This window comes from Morone saxatilis, unplaced genomic scaffold (genome assembly GCF_004916995.1).
Source record: "Morone saxatilis isolate NCDOM2014 unplaced genomic scaffold, NCSU_SB_2.0 Contig19, whole genome shotgun sequence".
NCBI classification, from domain to species: domain Eukaryota; kingdom Metazoa; phylum Chordata; class Actinopteri; family Moronidae; genus Morone; species Morone saxatilis.
In genome coordinates this window covers 14,404,994-14,421,488 of record NW_023339751.1, presented here as the reverse complement: position 1 = coordinate 14,421,488, position 16,495 = coordinate 14,404,994, and the positions used below count along the sequence as shown (strand labels likewise).

At 39.9% G+C, this 16,495-nt stretch overlaps 1 protein-coding gene across 18 annotated transcripts in view; it reads right to left on the bottom strand.

Moving 5' to 3' along the window:
- Window positions 1-16,495, bottom strand: part of ank3a (ankyrin 3a) — a 120,345-nt gene that overhangs the window by 38,059 nt on the left and 65,791 nt on the right. For 11 of the 18 annotated variants that reach the window (XM_035663605.1, XM_035663623.1, XM_035663610.1 and 8 more), the window contains exons 7-23: window positions 15,473-15,571; window positions 14,478-14,576; window positions 14,026-14,124; window positions 13,259-13,456; window positions 12,191-12,289; window positions 11,896-11,994; window positions 11,660-11,758; window positions 11,360-11,557; window positions 9,175-9,273; window positions 6,844-6,942; window positions 4,668-4,865; window positions 4,404-4,502; window positions 3,506-3,604; window positions 3,278-3,376; window positions 3,052-3,147; window positions 1,362-1,434; window positions 1,121-1,177 (exon numbers count right to left, since the gene is read on the bottom strand). In XM_035663605.1, coding sequence (XP_035519498.1) covers window positions 1,121-1,177; window positions 1,362-1,434; window positions 3,052-3,147; window positions 3,278-3,376; window positions 3,506-3,604; window positions 4,404-4,502; window positions 4,668-4,865; window positions 6,844-6,942; window positions 9,175-9,273; window positions 11,360-11,557; window positions 11,660-11,758; window positions 11,896-11,994; window positions 12,191-12,289; window positions 13,259-13,456; window positions 14,026-14,124; window positions 14,478-14,576; window positions 15,473-15,571 — 1,909 coding nt within the window. The remainder of the gene's footprint in view (window positions 1-1,120; window positions 1,178-1,361; window positions 1,435-3,051; window positions 3,148-3,277; window positions 3,377-3,505; window positions 3,605-4,403; window positions 4,503-4,667; window positions 4,866-6,843; window positions 6,943-9,174; window positions 9,274-11,359; window positions 11,558-11,659; window positions 11,759-11,895; window positions 11,995-12,190; window positions 12,290-13,258; window positions 13,457-14,025; window positions 14,125-14,477; window positions 14,577-15,472; window positions 15,572-16,495) is intronic. The other 7 variants (XM_035663615.1, XM_035663621.1, XM_035663616.1 and 4 more) reach the window with 3 other exon arrangements.

Here is a 16,495-nt window from a genome sequence, read left to right as displayed (position 1 = left end):
ATTTATAAATCCTGCGCGGTAGTGATAACACACTGAATCATATGACAATGAGGATGTTCATCATACAGCTACAGTAAAAACTCATCCATTATAACCTGATATGTGTGTGCACGCAACTTGTTGAGTCTGGCTGTATCACCTGACATAGAAACTCCACACCCCTCCCCGGCTGTCCCCTAAGCAACAGCCCATGAACAAGCTCATCAATTTTACAGGCCTGTTGACTCTGTGGTTCCAAAACAAAGGACAGAAGACTGGAGTGGGCAGCCTCAAACAATGTGACTTGTACCATAAACTTGGCAGTGCTATTTGGGTCTGCAGAGCTACAGCAGCTATTTGTCTGCTATGACATCATTGATGTTATGTTATTTATCAAGGCTCATATACAGTAGGACAAGATTATTTAATTCAATGTACGCCTGTCTCTTCATAGGCTGTCGTCTGAAATATAAGAGTGAGTCACATTGACCTCGTTTTCATTTTCTCACAGCAACTCCTGAGATTGCAGGGTTGAAGTTGAGATGACACTTCACGATGTATCTTTGATGAGGAGAATCACGCAGTATCCTTGAGACGGATGGTGTGCGAGTATAGTTAAAAATAACAAATGTGTTTTTAAGTTGCAGTGAAAATAACATCAGCAGTGTCTGTTTGGGAACAAAAACAGGACACTCAAACCTGACAGAAAACCAAACCAGATTAATAAAACTGTTCAATATTTAATGTTCGCTGATATATTTCTTGGACAAAATGGAAATAGCTGAGACTTTATTCTCTGTCTGATGATGGAAAATAAATACAATAACAATAACAAACTAGAATATCTGCTCTGACTGACCCTCTAATTGGCTCTTGATATAAGAGTAACTTGACATCAATAGGATATCTGTCTGATTCACAGCTGAAAAAGGAAAGTGCATAACCACAGCAGTCTGTGTAAGTGGAAATTATTATTATTATTATTATGATTTTTCCTGGAGACTTTTTTAATGGAAAATGAACAGCAAAGCTGAATAGTAGCATAGCAAGGACTTGATGGTTAGCTCTTCAACAAGGCAGGTGAGTTCTGCTGAAGCGTGCACAAAAAACAGGATGGTGGAGGCAAATTGGTGACAAATACCTTCATCAACATCTGAAAAAGACTCCTCATTGAGAATTTCTGGCACATTGGCCCGGACTGTGTTATTAGGAACATGACATAGCACACAGTCATAAGTGTATAGAAATCATGCAGTGTATTGATCACATTTTTTACTCAAGTCAAGTCACAACAGTTTACAAATGTCTATTAATTAAATTTTAGTACTCAATGGATAAAAAATTATGTGAAAGAAGAACAACTTTTAGCATTCTTTACATACCTTCATCGTCTGACATGTCCAGGAACTCATTCATGGTCTCTGGGACGTTAATTTTGTGTTTTTCTGAAGCGCTCTGTGAATGTGAAAAGAAGACAACTGAACAATCCAGCTTTGCCAAAGTTAAAACATATCTATATCTGGAAAGATCCCTGAAATTTTAAACCAGTTCCAAATGGAAAAGATGAGCAGGTGTTTGAGGATATTATTGTCCTTTCATAATATATCAAATGATCATTTTAGCTGGTTGTCAATACTATTAGATGACATAAGCATTGTCTTGCCTGTTTGCTGCCTGTTTACACACCTTGACATCCTAAACCATAAAAAAGCATGCTTCCTGATATTGTTAAAGCATCCAATAATGCCATAAATCCTCAAAGACCCTACCAGCTGACATTTTGAAATAACCTTCACAAAAGCAGAACTGAGCTGAGAGAAATATACAGGGATTTAGGGGTGCTAACATTTGCCACAAACTAAATCACGAGTATATCTTAAAGCTTAACCATTGTGAAGGTGTTATATCACCTGAAACTCATTAAATAGAGACATCGCTTGGTCATTTAATGCCAAGTTCAGCATTTACATCTCAACTGAAGTGGGACCTTCACATTTATTTCTAATCTTAGCCGTGACCTCCGTCACAGTAAGAAGTAATGATACTGTATGTTCGAAGGCCATTTTACCCCACATTATTGACCGGCAAAGGTCCCACAGGCTGTAGATAGTTCAATAGAGACATAAAACAACAGCTGAGGCTTCTGCACAGTGAACAATAGATCAATCACACAAAGGTGTATAGAAATGACCTTGATCTTGCAGTTACTTCAGTTATGACTAATACACTTTGCTGCTGATTGCGCAGGATCCTAAGTGACCTCTCATTCCATCTCTTCACTCAATGTCCCTCTCACCTCTTCATCACCCTACTGCCTCTCTTTCTTTCCCATTTTCACACCCATCTCCCTCCCCCTCTTTCTCTCAGACACGTGTGTGGATCAGATCGCTGTTAGTGACCTGGGCTATTTGAGGAGAAACCTTAAGCTCCAATCTAAGCCCTGTCTCTCTCTCTCTTAATCAGGATAACTTCACACATGTGACACAGTGAGACTGACTGAATGACTTGCTGGCTTATTTGCAGGATTCACACACTGACTCCACTCACAGTAGGCTGCTGGCTGACTGGCCAAGCTTTAATTTGGGCAAGGAGTCAGTCACACAAGTTCTGCTCAGTAAGGATCCTCTAGTGGTTTTACTGCAGACTGTTTTCTAAATCATATCCCAAGCTCCAGATAGTAAAGCTTTAGGTAAATCTTAGATGTCAGAGAATCCTTAAATGCATCACTAAGGAGAACTTCAAAATAACAGACTGTGCTTGCAACAGCATTAACATGCAAAAAACCAAACACTTATTAAACACTTATAATGTGAAAATTAGTAAATGATGCAAGGTTTATAAAAGTGCTGAAACATTCAAAACATATAGTATGGACTATTCAATGATAAACATGCTAAAAATATTTTATTAATATTTTAAATTGTACTGTGTCTAATATCTAACCTATTTCCAACCTATAGAAAATATTCTTAAACGACTTCATTAATTTGAAACTTATCGGAAATGTGATAAAGTTTGTGTGTATTTAACCATATAAGATGCATGGAAGATGACAGGAGGAGAGTGTCTCACCATTGCGGTCAGGTTTTCATCTGTCATGGGCCTCAGAGTGTCCACAACAGAGATGTACCCAAGACGGCAGGCGATGGACAGGGCAGTGTTCCCATTCTGACCAGTGACAGACCAGCAGGAAGTTATTCACAGCAGGAGGCACAGAAAACACAGAGAGTATTCAGCTCTATTGGAGTGTTTGTGTGTGTGTGTGTGTGTGTCTGTGCCAGTGTGTTTGTGCACTGACCACGGTGAGCTCGTTGGCTGAGGCCCCGTGCTGAAGCAGCAGGTTGATGATGTGGGTGTGGCCCTGCTGAGCTGCCTGGTGTAGAGGAGTGTACCCGTTCTAGACAAAAGAGGAAATATCATAATACATTTGTATGAAAAAGAAGATCTACACAAAAACAGTCATACAAGACTGTGCGTTATAGTGTGAATATGTGTGTGTAGGTGGGGTGAGCATGTGTTTTTCTACCTTTGTTTTGCCATTGACTCTGGCATGGTTCTGCAGCAGGAAGTTTGCCATCTTTGCGTTGCCATAGTGACAGGCCACGTGCAATGGAGTGTAACCCATCTGCATGAAGGAAAGTAGACGGAGGAAGAGACATGAAAGGAGCGAGCAGATCAAAAGAAGAGGATAATGTAGTTATATACGCCGACTGGAGGCCTCATTTCGTTACAGTTTATTTTGTAATATATAATAATTTTTAAAATGATTGTGCAAGAACAAACAAATGGTTCTATATTGGAAAAAATAATTAATTTGCTTCTGCGTCTCAGCATGCTATCTCTGATTCCAAATATAACTTCAAAACGGCATCATATTTCACATCCTCGCTGAATTATGAGTACAGTGCATAATGGTAATGGAAGGAGATCAGTGAGTGAATAACCTATTCGCTGTAAACAACTGTCTTGTCAGCACAAATACACACACACACACGTACAAGATAACCTTGTGTAAGTCCAACCTTCAGCTACGTGAACGTGAGCAGCCTGTTATGAGGCTCGTATGTGCGTAAGTAAGTCTATTTGAATATTAGAGTATGTACGTGTTTATGTGTGCGTGTGTGTGTGTTTGTTTGCTGCAGTGTGGGGTGCATCCATAAAGACATGAACACCTTCCACTCAGGTATCAATCCTTTATTTATGTAGCACCTGAGATGATTCTGGACAAATGCGTGTGTGTGTGTGTGTGCCCGAGTGTGTGAGTATTTTTCCGATGCCATTTATACAGTGAAACTATACAGGAAAGTACAGTTCAATTAGAGAGAAAAACATATGCAGCAAAGTCAATGAAGCATGTAAATGAAAGATTATGCATCAAACTTTGTGTTTATCTACAGTGTGCATACTATCGGAGAAAGCCTTACCTTTGTTTGTGGGTTGACATCAGCCCCGTGGTTGAGAAGGACTTCTGCAACATTGACCTTGTCCTCCTGAGCTGCTAAGTGTAGTGGTGTAAGTCCGGTCTGAATTGGCGGAGAGGAACACACGAATAAATGTGTTATAGTGGGAGCGCATAATCAGACTAAAACATACTATCTCTCTCAGGAAACAAGATGCTGGAAAGTAGTTTAAAAAGCATAACTGTTTTTCTACTTGGTTAAGAGTGTTACCAGAGTAGTACCAGGTACCTTATTGCACACGTTGACATTAGCATTCTTGGTCAGCAGCAGAGACACCAGGTCCACGCTTCCCTCCTGCGCTGCCAGGTGAATGGGGCTTATGCCTTGCCGCGTCACAGCGTTGGTGTCGGCGCCGTACTCCAGCAGTGTGGTCCCAATGTCCATTTGGTTCTTTTTGGCAGCAATGTGCAGTGGTGTGTAGCCATTCTGAGGCGAGCAAAAAAGAGATGCAGGGATTAGGAAATTGAAGTGAGCTCTTATTCTTCCACTTTTTCTGGATTTGATGGTTAGATTATTATTTCATCTATTTCATAGTGTAAGAATTGAATAGTGAAGCTTAGTGTTGCAGGAAACTGGAGAGACTGTCATTTGGTGTCTTCTTATATAGTTTATCTTATTATATATAATATATTTACACATGTATACACTTAATATAATAACAGGATAGAATTTTTTTTCTGCAGTCCAATCCTGAATCAAGACCCTGACATAAAGCAAAATAATGAGCTTCTGCCAAAAAGCAAGGTCAGAGGTATAGTATATATTCAGTACAAGTAGTTCAACATTACTGCAACCACAGATGTTATACAGAGCATCAGTACAGAAAAGTCATGATGCAGAGATTTGACCACAAATGTGACCACATTTTTGCATCTCAACATTTAATCCATTTGGTCATGACACCAAATCAGTCATGTAGCTGGATTTAACATAATGGTCTCAGCTGTGGACTGACTCACATAATAATGATAATAATAATAATAATAATGATGATGGACGTTCAATTTATAAACAATTATGATTTATGATTTCTTATGTTTTCCTGTTATCCTGTTTAAAAAGATCCACATGATCATGTTTGACCCATTCTTTTTAAGGGACAAGTACAAACATGGAAACATCAGTGTACCCACTGATTTATCATTGAGTGTTCATTCAGTTCACCCACTGAATGAACTCAGACAAAAGATTTCCCTCAGCTTGCTGGACAAATAAACAACACTAATAAAGCAAGTTCTGGCAAAAGACACTAAAAGAGGGTTCAGCTGAAAAGAGGAGCAGTCATTCTGAAATTCCACACTTTGGTCACCATGGCAATACAGCATTAAACCAAAGGCGAATACATTTAAATAGATTTAAAACATTTAAGTCACAGTTTATTTCCAAACTGTCCTCCTCCTTTGATTGAAATTCAATTTCTTGATTTGTTTATAGCGAGACTTCTTTCACAAGCTGAGATCACAGTTTTGATAGATATGACGCACGCACCACTGTTTTATGCCACCACTCTGTGATCATTCCCTGCACACACTTCGAGACGACTCCTCTAGTACACACAGATTCAACTCTTTCCAAAAGCACTTAAATTATACCAAGCGCACCAACTTTAGTACCCAGCCAAATGAAAAACAATTTATAGAGGGAGAAACTGAGAGGCAGGGAGGAATGACTAAGAGTGTGGGAGGGAGGCAGGAAAAGTAAAGGAATAAATATAGACTGATACAGATTGAGAGAGGGAGAGAGAGTGAGCAGGAGACAGAGCCAGTGACAAAATAAATTAGCTTTACAAGCTTTGGTCTCCCCTTTACAGGATGTCTGTCTTGAATGACGGCACAACCAAAAACAGTTGGCTGCCAGTTCTGCCATTCTGCTCATACTTGTTCCATGAATCTGACAGACCAAGTCCATGTGTGTTTGTGTGTGTCAGATATTTCAACACACGCAGTAACTAAAGTGCCTTTTTTTTGCTTGCTTTTTATTAGGAACACACACAATTTAAAGCTCTGGAACAGACTTCAAAAAAGTGGTTGGTTTGAAGTAGCGACTGACTCCGGAGTAATTTACAACATGTACAACACAGAACCAGTCTATTCACATGTGCTCTCCAGTTTTATTTTATGGGAAATATGAAAATATAGCATCCAGTAAACCACCAAGCCCAATATGCTGACAGTATGAGCTTTAGCTAGCTGGCTGAGTGATTTCAAAGACTTCGCTGAGCTCAATGAAAAAGCTGCACATTCACTCACAACGTCAAAGACTAGAAAAGATGGAATGGGGGAAAATGGGTGAGCATTAGCTCTTCATACATACAGAACATTGTTAATGGTCTGAGATGGCACTGAGGGCATAAACCAGGAGAATTTATTGTAGTCTGAGAGTTGATGTGTGTTTGTGTGGATACCTTGGCGGCAGCGTGTGGGGAAGCTCCCTGATCCAGCAGCAGCAGTGCCACTCTCTGATTATCGTAGTGAGCAGCTACATGCAGTGGAGTTAGCCCGCTCTAAAACAGCCACACCAACACCCACGCACCCACACACACACACACACACACACACACACACAAGCATGCAGCCACACAACAGGTTAGAGGCACTGACACACACACACACACGTTAAAAAGTAAAATGAAAAAAAAAAAAATCAACAGATTGTAAAGACATGAAGGGACAAACTGATGGAAGATAGTTAGTACAGGAGAGAGTTTAAGGCAACCACTTCATGCTGATATACAGAAGAAGAAGCTAGGGGAAGGGGACATTATTAAAAGACTTGGTGATGAGCATGTCTTCGCTGGCCAATGAAATGTATCTACAAAATCTCAACCCATAAAGGAAGACTTAAAAGAGTTACACCACTGATGTAACATTGTACTGTAGCAATGGCGCCTACAATACCCACAATGCAACTCGACCACTGACAGTTTAGTCGTAGATTCAAGGGTGTTATGCTACTAGCAGCTAATGTAGCCTCCAGCAGAGATGAGGAGGGGACCACAGAGGTCTGGTATCACTTTACTTTCTGACTACACACACTGATTTTTGGGGTTTTCAAACTGATAGTCTTCAGACCCAACTGATGCTAACTTAAGTGATACACTTGAGGCACTTTATTAGACTTCATGCTGCTCCATCTGGGGTCACAAATGGGTTTAAACAACTTTTTTCATGTAAGTTGTGGTACTCCCCAAGATATGTGAACATACCTTGATGTGTAAAATCAACGGAGTTCCCCTTTAATCCTATATTTGTTTTAAAAAATGTAAAAGCACTAAAATTGGACATAATGGTTTTCATTGGACAGCTGATGATGTGAGAATTATTTTTCTAGCAGCAGTTGTAGGAGGAGTAGCAGTATTAGAGTGCTGCAGCAGTAACAGCATGTTGTTGTTATTGTCTTGGTCTTAACATCCCCTCCAGACTCAGCAACCAGGCCTGAGTCACCAGGATGCTGACTGAACCACTGGAATGTCCCATGCATTTAACAAAAACTTGAATTGAGTCCGAAAAAGTGTGCAGAATGTATCCTGATTATCTCGTAAGCTGTTGCAATGTGTTGTTAAAACTGTCCGAGAGATATGTGAGATAGAGAGAAAATGTTTTTTGGTCAAAATGTGAGAAAAACAGAGTAATTTTCCTTCTTCTAATCTCTAAAGAAAATTAGTCAAATTAAACTGCAATAAAAGTCTGATTTTGCTTTGTGTTTAGCTTCAGCATCACAATGAGACTGGTCTTAACACGGCACCACCAAGCAGTGTGGAAGCTTCATTATCATACCTGACTGCCATTATTTTAAATGCTCTCAGATGGTGGCACAGACACACACGCACACACACACACACACACACACACACACACACAACTGGCTAACACCATAATCAGTGCCAGTAGGCCTGTGCTAAGTAAGTGTGTCAATATGTGTGTGCATGTGTATACAAACGTGTTTGCACAAGGGTGCATGTGGAGGTGGAATGAGTGCATATCATCAGCTGAATATAAGCAAATCTACCAAGAAGTTTTTTGCAACAGGACAAGCATCTGTTGGCTGTGTTGTCCTAGGATCAGTCCTGAACCTGCCACTCTTCCACACAACCACTCCTATGCCCAGCTGCAGCTTGGAAAATGCAACTCCTAAAGGGTTCTGTTTACTCTCTTAGAGACAGGTTGGATAAGGGCAGGCGACAGAAAGAGACTTAGAGAGAATGATAAATGGTCACAGTATCTGAATGACTTCCTGATTTGTTGGCTGGATCTCACTGGAAAAGCGGACTGTCTAATGTACAGTTAAAAATCTTTACAAAGCTTCAGGATAACCAAACAACTTATGTATAATTTCTTTCTTGGTGTTTTGTACTTTTTGTTATATAAGTTATCTTCTACATACAGACTTTTAATCCTATTAGCTGTTTTTTTAACATGTTTCTTAATGTGTGTTTACAGGAATTATTTGAAGGATTATTTTAAAACTCCTGATCCTGACACACCTTGATGCTGGTTACTTGTAATGATGCAGAAATTTGAGTTTATACTCCTCCTGCCTTCATTTTTCTCTCCTCTGTGTAGGGGTGTCATTTCCTGCCTAATATGTAGAGTAATTTCTATGCTGGGCCCCTCCCTCCACAGACAGCTCATGTTTCCCAACAGCGATACATCTGAAAACGCCCTTAAATATTGGTCAAGATTAAGACTGACTCCCTACCAGATACCAGGCATATCTGCTTTCTCAGACATCTCACCTTTCCAGCAGCATCGGGGGCAGCCCTCTTCTGTAGGAGGAGACTGGCCACCTCCATCTTGCCATATTTTGCTGCCACATGGAGGGGACTGAACCCTTTCTGTTGAACACAAAATAACATACATCATCAAAATGAAGTAAAAACAGGAAAGATGGAAAAGCATGTAGAGTATAGAGAGGAAGAGTAGACATGGGTATTAAAACAGGAAGTGAATATTTGTGTTGTTTTAGGTCAGCCCTTGCTGGTCTGGGGGCAAGCTCTTCTTCATAACAACATAGTTTCTCACATAGTTGCAAAGAAACCGTCTGAATTACAGTTTCCATTTTTAAACTTGAGAAATAAAGGATTTGTACACATAAGGTCTGTAGTAGCACTAATGAAACATTGCCTTACAGTAACAAAGATTCTGTTTTTACCCAAACTGAAAAATTAAGATGCTTATCAACCCATTCAAGGCCCCTTTAAGTTCATTCAAAACATTATGTTTCATCCTAAAATAAAAATATCCGTCAGTGGCAATGTTTTTACATGAAGGTTTTTCTTTGGATAACATTTGACACATAATATTATTATTCAAATATCTGTTGTAGAGGAAGGCAAACTTGATTTTTAACTATTATGAATTAATTTAATTAACTACATTATTTGATGACTTATTAACAGTGGATGACTAATTTAGGTATAGCAACACATGAACCTTAGATTGTTTTAAGGTATGTGATACTCTGAGAGACTAATCCAAAGGCCCTTATTTCCTCGTGTATTCCAGATCTATAAATGGCTATTGTATAATGTGATCATGTTAATCTCGGCTTCCTTCCTGTGTGTATGTGAAGATATTTAAAGACATTAGGTCATATTTTCCAGAGGAATGTGGGACTCCCACAGATTCCCATTCCACGCTCTGAAACACACGACCTCATTTGTGTGACTGGTTGCAGTCAGTATTCATACAGCTTTTACATTAATGGATCATTTTAGAAAAGATAGGTTGCTGGATAGAGATGTTAGCTTCAAGTTTAAAAAACGTAAACACTTGTATAATAGATTTGTTTCATAAACATCAAAAATGGGTCAATTCATGGTTTCCATCCCCCAATTCCTCGGTTCCTAGATTGGTGTGACATAATTTTCTTGAACAGCTGACTCAGGAGATTTCCCAAAAGATGGTGTGCATGTGTGTGTGTGTGTTGTGGTTGTGTGCTGTGGAGAGACAGGAAGAGAGAACAAGAGAGAGAGAGAGAGAGACAGGAGAGACAGAAGACAGAAAGAGCACTGGCACCATGGGGTTTACCCTTCATTAATCTGTTCCACTGACAGAGGTCACCTTCAAAGACAGCCCCCAGCAACATATCACACACATACACAAACTAATTGCATAAAGACTACTCTACATCTCTTTCTGACCTTGATCTGTGCAATTAGTCACATGTAGAACTACAACCACCAAATGTTAATGTGTGACTGCATACATGTCCTCCTTAGGTAGAAAGAATTGTCTTAAATTACTTGGCCAACACACTTACAACCACTGACCTGAACACTGTAGAATTGATCGATATATTAACTCCACTATGTCACAGAACCTAATATGTTTGACCCTCATTGATCTAATAACTACATCCACACTGCAGACATCGGATTGTTCTGCTACACAGGTCTGATTTAGTGCAATCCGACCTGTGTGTCAAAAATTTGTGTCACTTTAGATCGACATTCATCACAATTCTGCACCGGTGGGAGTCACTCAGCTGCGATGAGGTGTTTGTGGTGACACTTCTGTACAAGCAAAACTCGAGGGGTCAAATTGTAAATGCTCTGACTCTACATCCACACCCACCTCCGTACAGAAGTAGCAGCCACACAAAGCCATAATAAACAGTTTGGTTCTCTTATTCCTCATCTTCCTCATATTATCTGGTCACAATTTTTTTATTTAAAGTATAACTTCAACAGCCAAATACAAAAAACATCAGATCTCAGCATTACATAAGAATTGGGGGTTATGGCTTGCAGTCTGACTGCCGAAAGCTGCTGTATTATATTTCAGCAGCAACAAACTAATAAACACAATCAGACAGATACCATGGAGGCTGTTGGAAAGGAGACTGGTGCCAACTAGTGGAGATACACGGCACTGAAATAATGAATATGGTCTGGTTAAGAGATCCTTCATCAGACCCACCTTAGTTGAGGAGGAGAGTGAGGCTCCGTTCTCCAGCAACATGGTAGCAACATCTTGGTGTCCTTCGCGGGCAGCCAGGTGAAGGGGGGTGTAGCCTGAGGTGGTGGCAGCGTTGGCAGAGGCACCGCACTGCAGCAGCTGTTGGACGATGTCGACCTTCCCCAGCCGACTGGAGATGTGTAACGCTGTCTGGTCATCCTGCGGCAAAGTAGGAGAAAGTGACTTTTGGCCCAGTATTTTATCATTGTTTGTTTTTTCCTCCACGACACAGTGATTGATAATGGGGCTCAGTGTTCTAACCTTGGACTTGGTCTCCACCTTGGCTCCGTTCTTGAGCAGGTATCGGACTACGTCTGCCTGGCCTGCTCTGGCTGCCATATGGAGAGCTGTCTCACCTCGCTGGAAGACACACAGAAAAGATTGTCAGAGGAAGCTTTTCATATGAAATAATGTTAGATATGAACATTATCAATAGAAACTAATATTTCAAAACATACTTTTAACATGTAACAGTGCATTACAAATGATCCACTCACAACATTGGTCGTGTTGGGGGATGCCCCATGATGTGTCAGTGCATGGACAATGTTCTCGTGGCCCATGAAGGCTGCCACATGGATGGGTGTCAGGCCAGACTGTAGAGAAACACATATGATCATTACTATCAAACATAACAATAAATATCACACCTTTGCAAAGCTGTCAAGAAGTAATATTAAGTCCAAACAAAGACAAGCACTCAGAAAACTTAAAAGCCAGTGCACTTTAAAGAAATCACTTGCTAAAAGGTAGAGTCAAGCAGAGAAGAGTAAATGTGGGCCAGTCTGATACCTCAGTGACAGCCTGGATAGACGCTCCATGTTTCAACAGCAGCTCCATCACTTTCACTCTGTTCTTCTTGCAGGCAATGTGAAGCGGAGTGAAACCATTCTGCACACAGAAAGAAAGAAACAACATCTCAGCCCATACCCCAATACCACTCCAGTAAGGGGTGAACTCTCCACAGTCACATCTGTGATTGTGTGACTTCTTTTATCAGGCTGACAAGGGGAAGCAAAATGATCTGCCAGGAAATGAATGGGTGGTGCAGAAAATGTCAGTGTCAAACCACAAGGGTGAGGAAGAAACCTTTTATCTCTCAAGTCTTCTCCTTCTTCTCAAATCCTGATTCTTAGAAAGTGCCTTTTTATCCCTTGGTGTCAGTTTCAAATCTAGACATCAAAATTCAACATGTGGTACAACCTTTTCTCTCATCTACCTGCCAGTTCTCCGTTTTTCTCCTCTTCTGTTTTTCTTCAAAATGTTTTGTCACTTTCAGGTAGAACTTTGTACCACTTAAGTATCACAACCTATTCTCATTTTCCTTTCAAACTACCACACCAGTGCAGCAAAAGCCTTTTGGTTACTCTGTTACAAAAACCACAATGCAATGATAAAATAGTTATCTTATCTTTAGTTATCGCTCTAGTTATATTATCTTTGCACATTTCCTCTATTCATTTAATTAATTATTCCATTATTCTTTATGAATGGGATCTTCTTTTTGCCAATATTTTGTAGGGGACTGAATGTTTAGACTTCTTTTTTCCAGAAAATTATACAATATAAAAATGTTGAACATTAAAAATAATGTCTTTCTGCAACTAGCAACTTAAAATAATTAATTAGTTTAGTATCTGCCCTCAAATATGATCCTTCTTATCATATCTGCTTGACACTTGATTATTCTCTTTCTATGATCTGTTTTATTAATTTGTGGTCTATGTTTCTTTGTAAATTTTATGTTTTTACTGTGCTTCTGCTTTCTTGGCCAGGACACTCCTGTAAAATAGACTCTTAGTCTCAGTGAAGCACTTCTCTTGGTTAAATAAAGTGTCCCTCCCATCCTGTCATCCCTACCAGAGCCTTGGCGTTCGGGTTGGCCTTCTTGTCCATGATGAGCTTGGCCACCTTGTAGTGGCCACAGTGGGCAGCGACGTGCAGCGCCGTCAGGTAGTCGTTGGTGACGTCGTCCACCGGCACGTCATGCTGGAGCAGGAGCTGGACACAGTTCAGGTGGTCCCCCTGAGTGGCCATGTGGAGCGGTGACAGACCGTTCTATAGTGGGGGGAGAGAGGGAAAGAAAAAGAGAGAGAGGGGGAGAGAGCGCAAGACAAAGAGAGAGAGAGACAAACACACACGCAGACGGACACATAGACAGATGGACAGACAGATACAGTAAGTTAGGGCGTGGCCAATGCGCTGCACAGAAAGACTGTGAAGGAAGTTGCTGAGAAGGTTACAGAAGCATTGTTATAACGAGGTCATTACAACAATGTCTATTTTGTTACACTGGTCGTCCTGCGCGGTCAAACTGTAGGGCTACGCAGCGGAGACAGGCTGTTCTGGAGAGGTCGCACACATGTTATGGAGACAATGCGACAACACTACAGCAACAACAACCTGCTATCTTGTCCTGATTGTCCAGATTTCATATAGCTCTGTGTGGTTAGGAAGGCTAGTTTATACAAACATCTGTATTACAATGTTATAAACAATGTGTAACCTGTTTTAAGTGAAATGTGATTTATTCTATTTTATAACAGCAAAAATAAAATGTGTTTGTGACCTTTCCTTCCTATTCTGAGCTAAGCAGCGTCTCCTGAATTGATTGTCCCAGTAGCTACCTTGGTCTTGGACAGGAAAGGAGCTCCTCGGTCTAGTAGGATTTCTACCACCTGCTCGTGCCCACTCCTCGCCCCACAGTGAAGAGGTGTCAGCCCATCCTGGGAAAGAAGAGACGAATTTGGTTCCACAATTAGTTAATCACTGAATAAAAAAAACATAATTCTAACAAAACTGAGATACTGAAAAGAGTCAAACTCGGATGAGGCAGCAGCACCACAGACTTACTTTTTATGGAGTTTTTACATGTTTTTGTAAAAAGTTTTTCACACGTTTGTGGAAAACAGAAATGTCAGTCTGATAAACAGATTTTTTTTTTTTTTTTTTTACAAAATCCAGTGCTACCAGAATGGAATATTAGGTCTATCAGCCTCCGAAAGACCATAATATTCAGCCTCACGATTCATTTATTTCTGAATGTCTTTTCTGAGGAGAATTGGGTCCACAGTCTCACCTTGGTCTTTGCATCAATTTTGGACCCTCTGTCCAGCAACAACTTGACCATGTTGCTGTTGCCCCTTTTTGATGCCACATGAAGTGGCGTGATGTCATTCTAAACAAAAGAAAAAGAGGAAATTGGTGTTAATTTAATGTAATGGTTTATTAAATAAGAAACTAAGTTCATTCATTATCTTGTCAACTGTAAATAGAATGTAATTTATTTATAATTGGTCAGATCTAATGCAAACCCTACACTCCCCTTATTAAGTGTACATAGTCTTTTATTATCAACCAAACAGATGTAAAACAGCTCCATTGTTTAATCCCATCTAGCTTCGCTGCTGCAGCAGACTCTTTGCACCTAACCTGTAATCAGTGTCAAAAAGAAGAACAAACACCAACACTCCTTCATACACTAGCTGATATAATTACAGGCCACTGTTGACTCTGGTTAGCTAATGTCTAATAAAGAAACAAACACATTTTAATGGCACCCACTCTTGCATTACAATGAAAATACCACACTAAATAAATAGAAATCCTACTCTGCTTATTATATCAAAACATTAGTTGAAATAAGAGTGCAGCCTTGTAATGTGATACAACTATTATGAAAACTGAGAGGCATATCAGCTGATGTAACAATTATACTGTTGTATACTTCATTTAAAGGACTAGGTTAGGGAATTTGTGTCCCAACCACCACTTGAAACAAATGATAATGATGTCCAATATAGGAAGAAGGAAGCTTCCCTCTCAAGGAGTGATGTATTTAAATCTCCCCTTGTATTTTACATTGGTGCCTTCTCAGTTCCTTTACTGTATAATTAAAGGGAAGAGACTCAATTATTCATTTCTGTGAAACGTGCTGCAACTGAGTACACACTGCATAGTGTAAAATAGGAAATTGTTTAAACATATGTAGCATTATAAATATTATATCCACCCTTGTTTACCTTAAATACTGGTAATACCCCTCCAAAACAGCAGAGGGCAGAATTAACTCACCCGAGCCATGAAGTCCACAGCAGCCCCTCTGTTCAGCAGAAGCGTGGCCACGTTAATGTTGCCATAGTGAGCCGCGATATGGAGGGGGGTGAAACCACTCTGAGCGTTGGAGAAAGCCATACAACACACATGCAAACAGACAAGCACAGACATTACATTACAGACTGTGAAACTCAGCACATTGTTCAGTACAGACCTTGGGCTTCATTGCAGTCTACAGGGCTAATGGTTGACATACAGTCACACTCCATCAGACAAGGACACACTTTACTATTCACTGTTACACTGACTTTCTTCTCAGTGGTAGAGAAAGTCCTTTTATTGAAGCATCAAACATGGGGCCAATGGTATGCTGACAACTAGAGGGGTTTTAGATTCAGTATACCATACAAGCTTATATGTGTTTTCATGATTTTGAAACATAACTAATTAAACTATCACACAAAGTAAAGTTAAACTGTATAGGTATATACAACTCCAGTTCGACAGATGTTATTTAGACATAAGTACTTGTAATGTATATCATCTCATTTACAACATCCTGATACTTTTAGCAAAAGTTGTCCTGCACATTAACCTAATGTCCATTTGTTAACATCTTGAATAAAACTAATTTCCTGGCAAAACCCCTGGCTTAGTGAGCAACAGCTGTCAAAGCAACCGAGGGACACTGGAAACAATCTGTCCAATGAGTAAACGAATATCACATTAAGCTATCTAATCACTGGAATCTCAATTTCAAGTAACCAATAATCCAGTGGTGAGCAGGTGTCTCACACATGTGTCCACTCTGTTGATATCTGGTGTCTGAAAAATACCAACCATAATCCATAATAAAGTTATTTTCATACTTAAAATCATATTAGAAAAGTAAGGTAACCAAAAATCTAAATGAACTGCAAAAATCTGTCTTTTTATAGTTAATTGGTGTGCATACAATTTGTTAGGGTTAGGGTCATGTCATATGCCGTTTACAGAATCTGCCATAACTTTCTTCCATCTTCCATCAGAGTATTGGGCAAA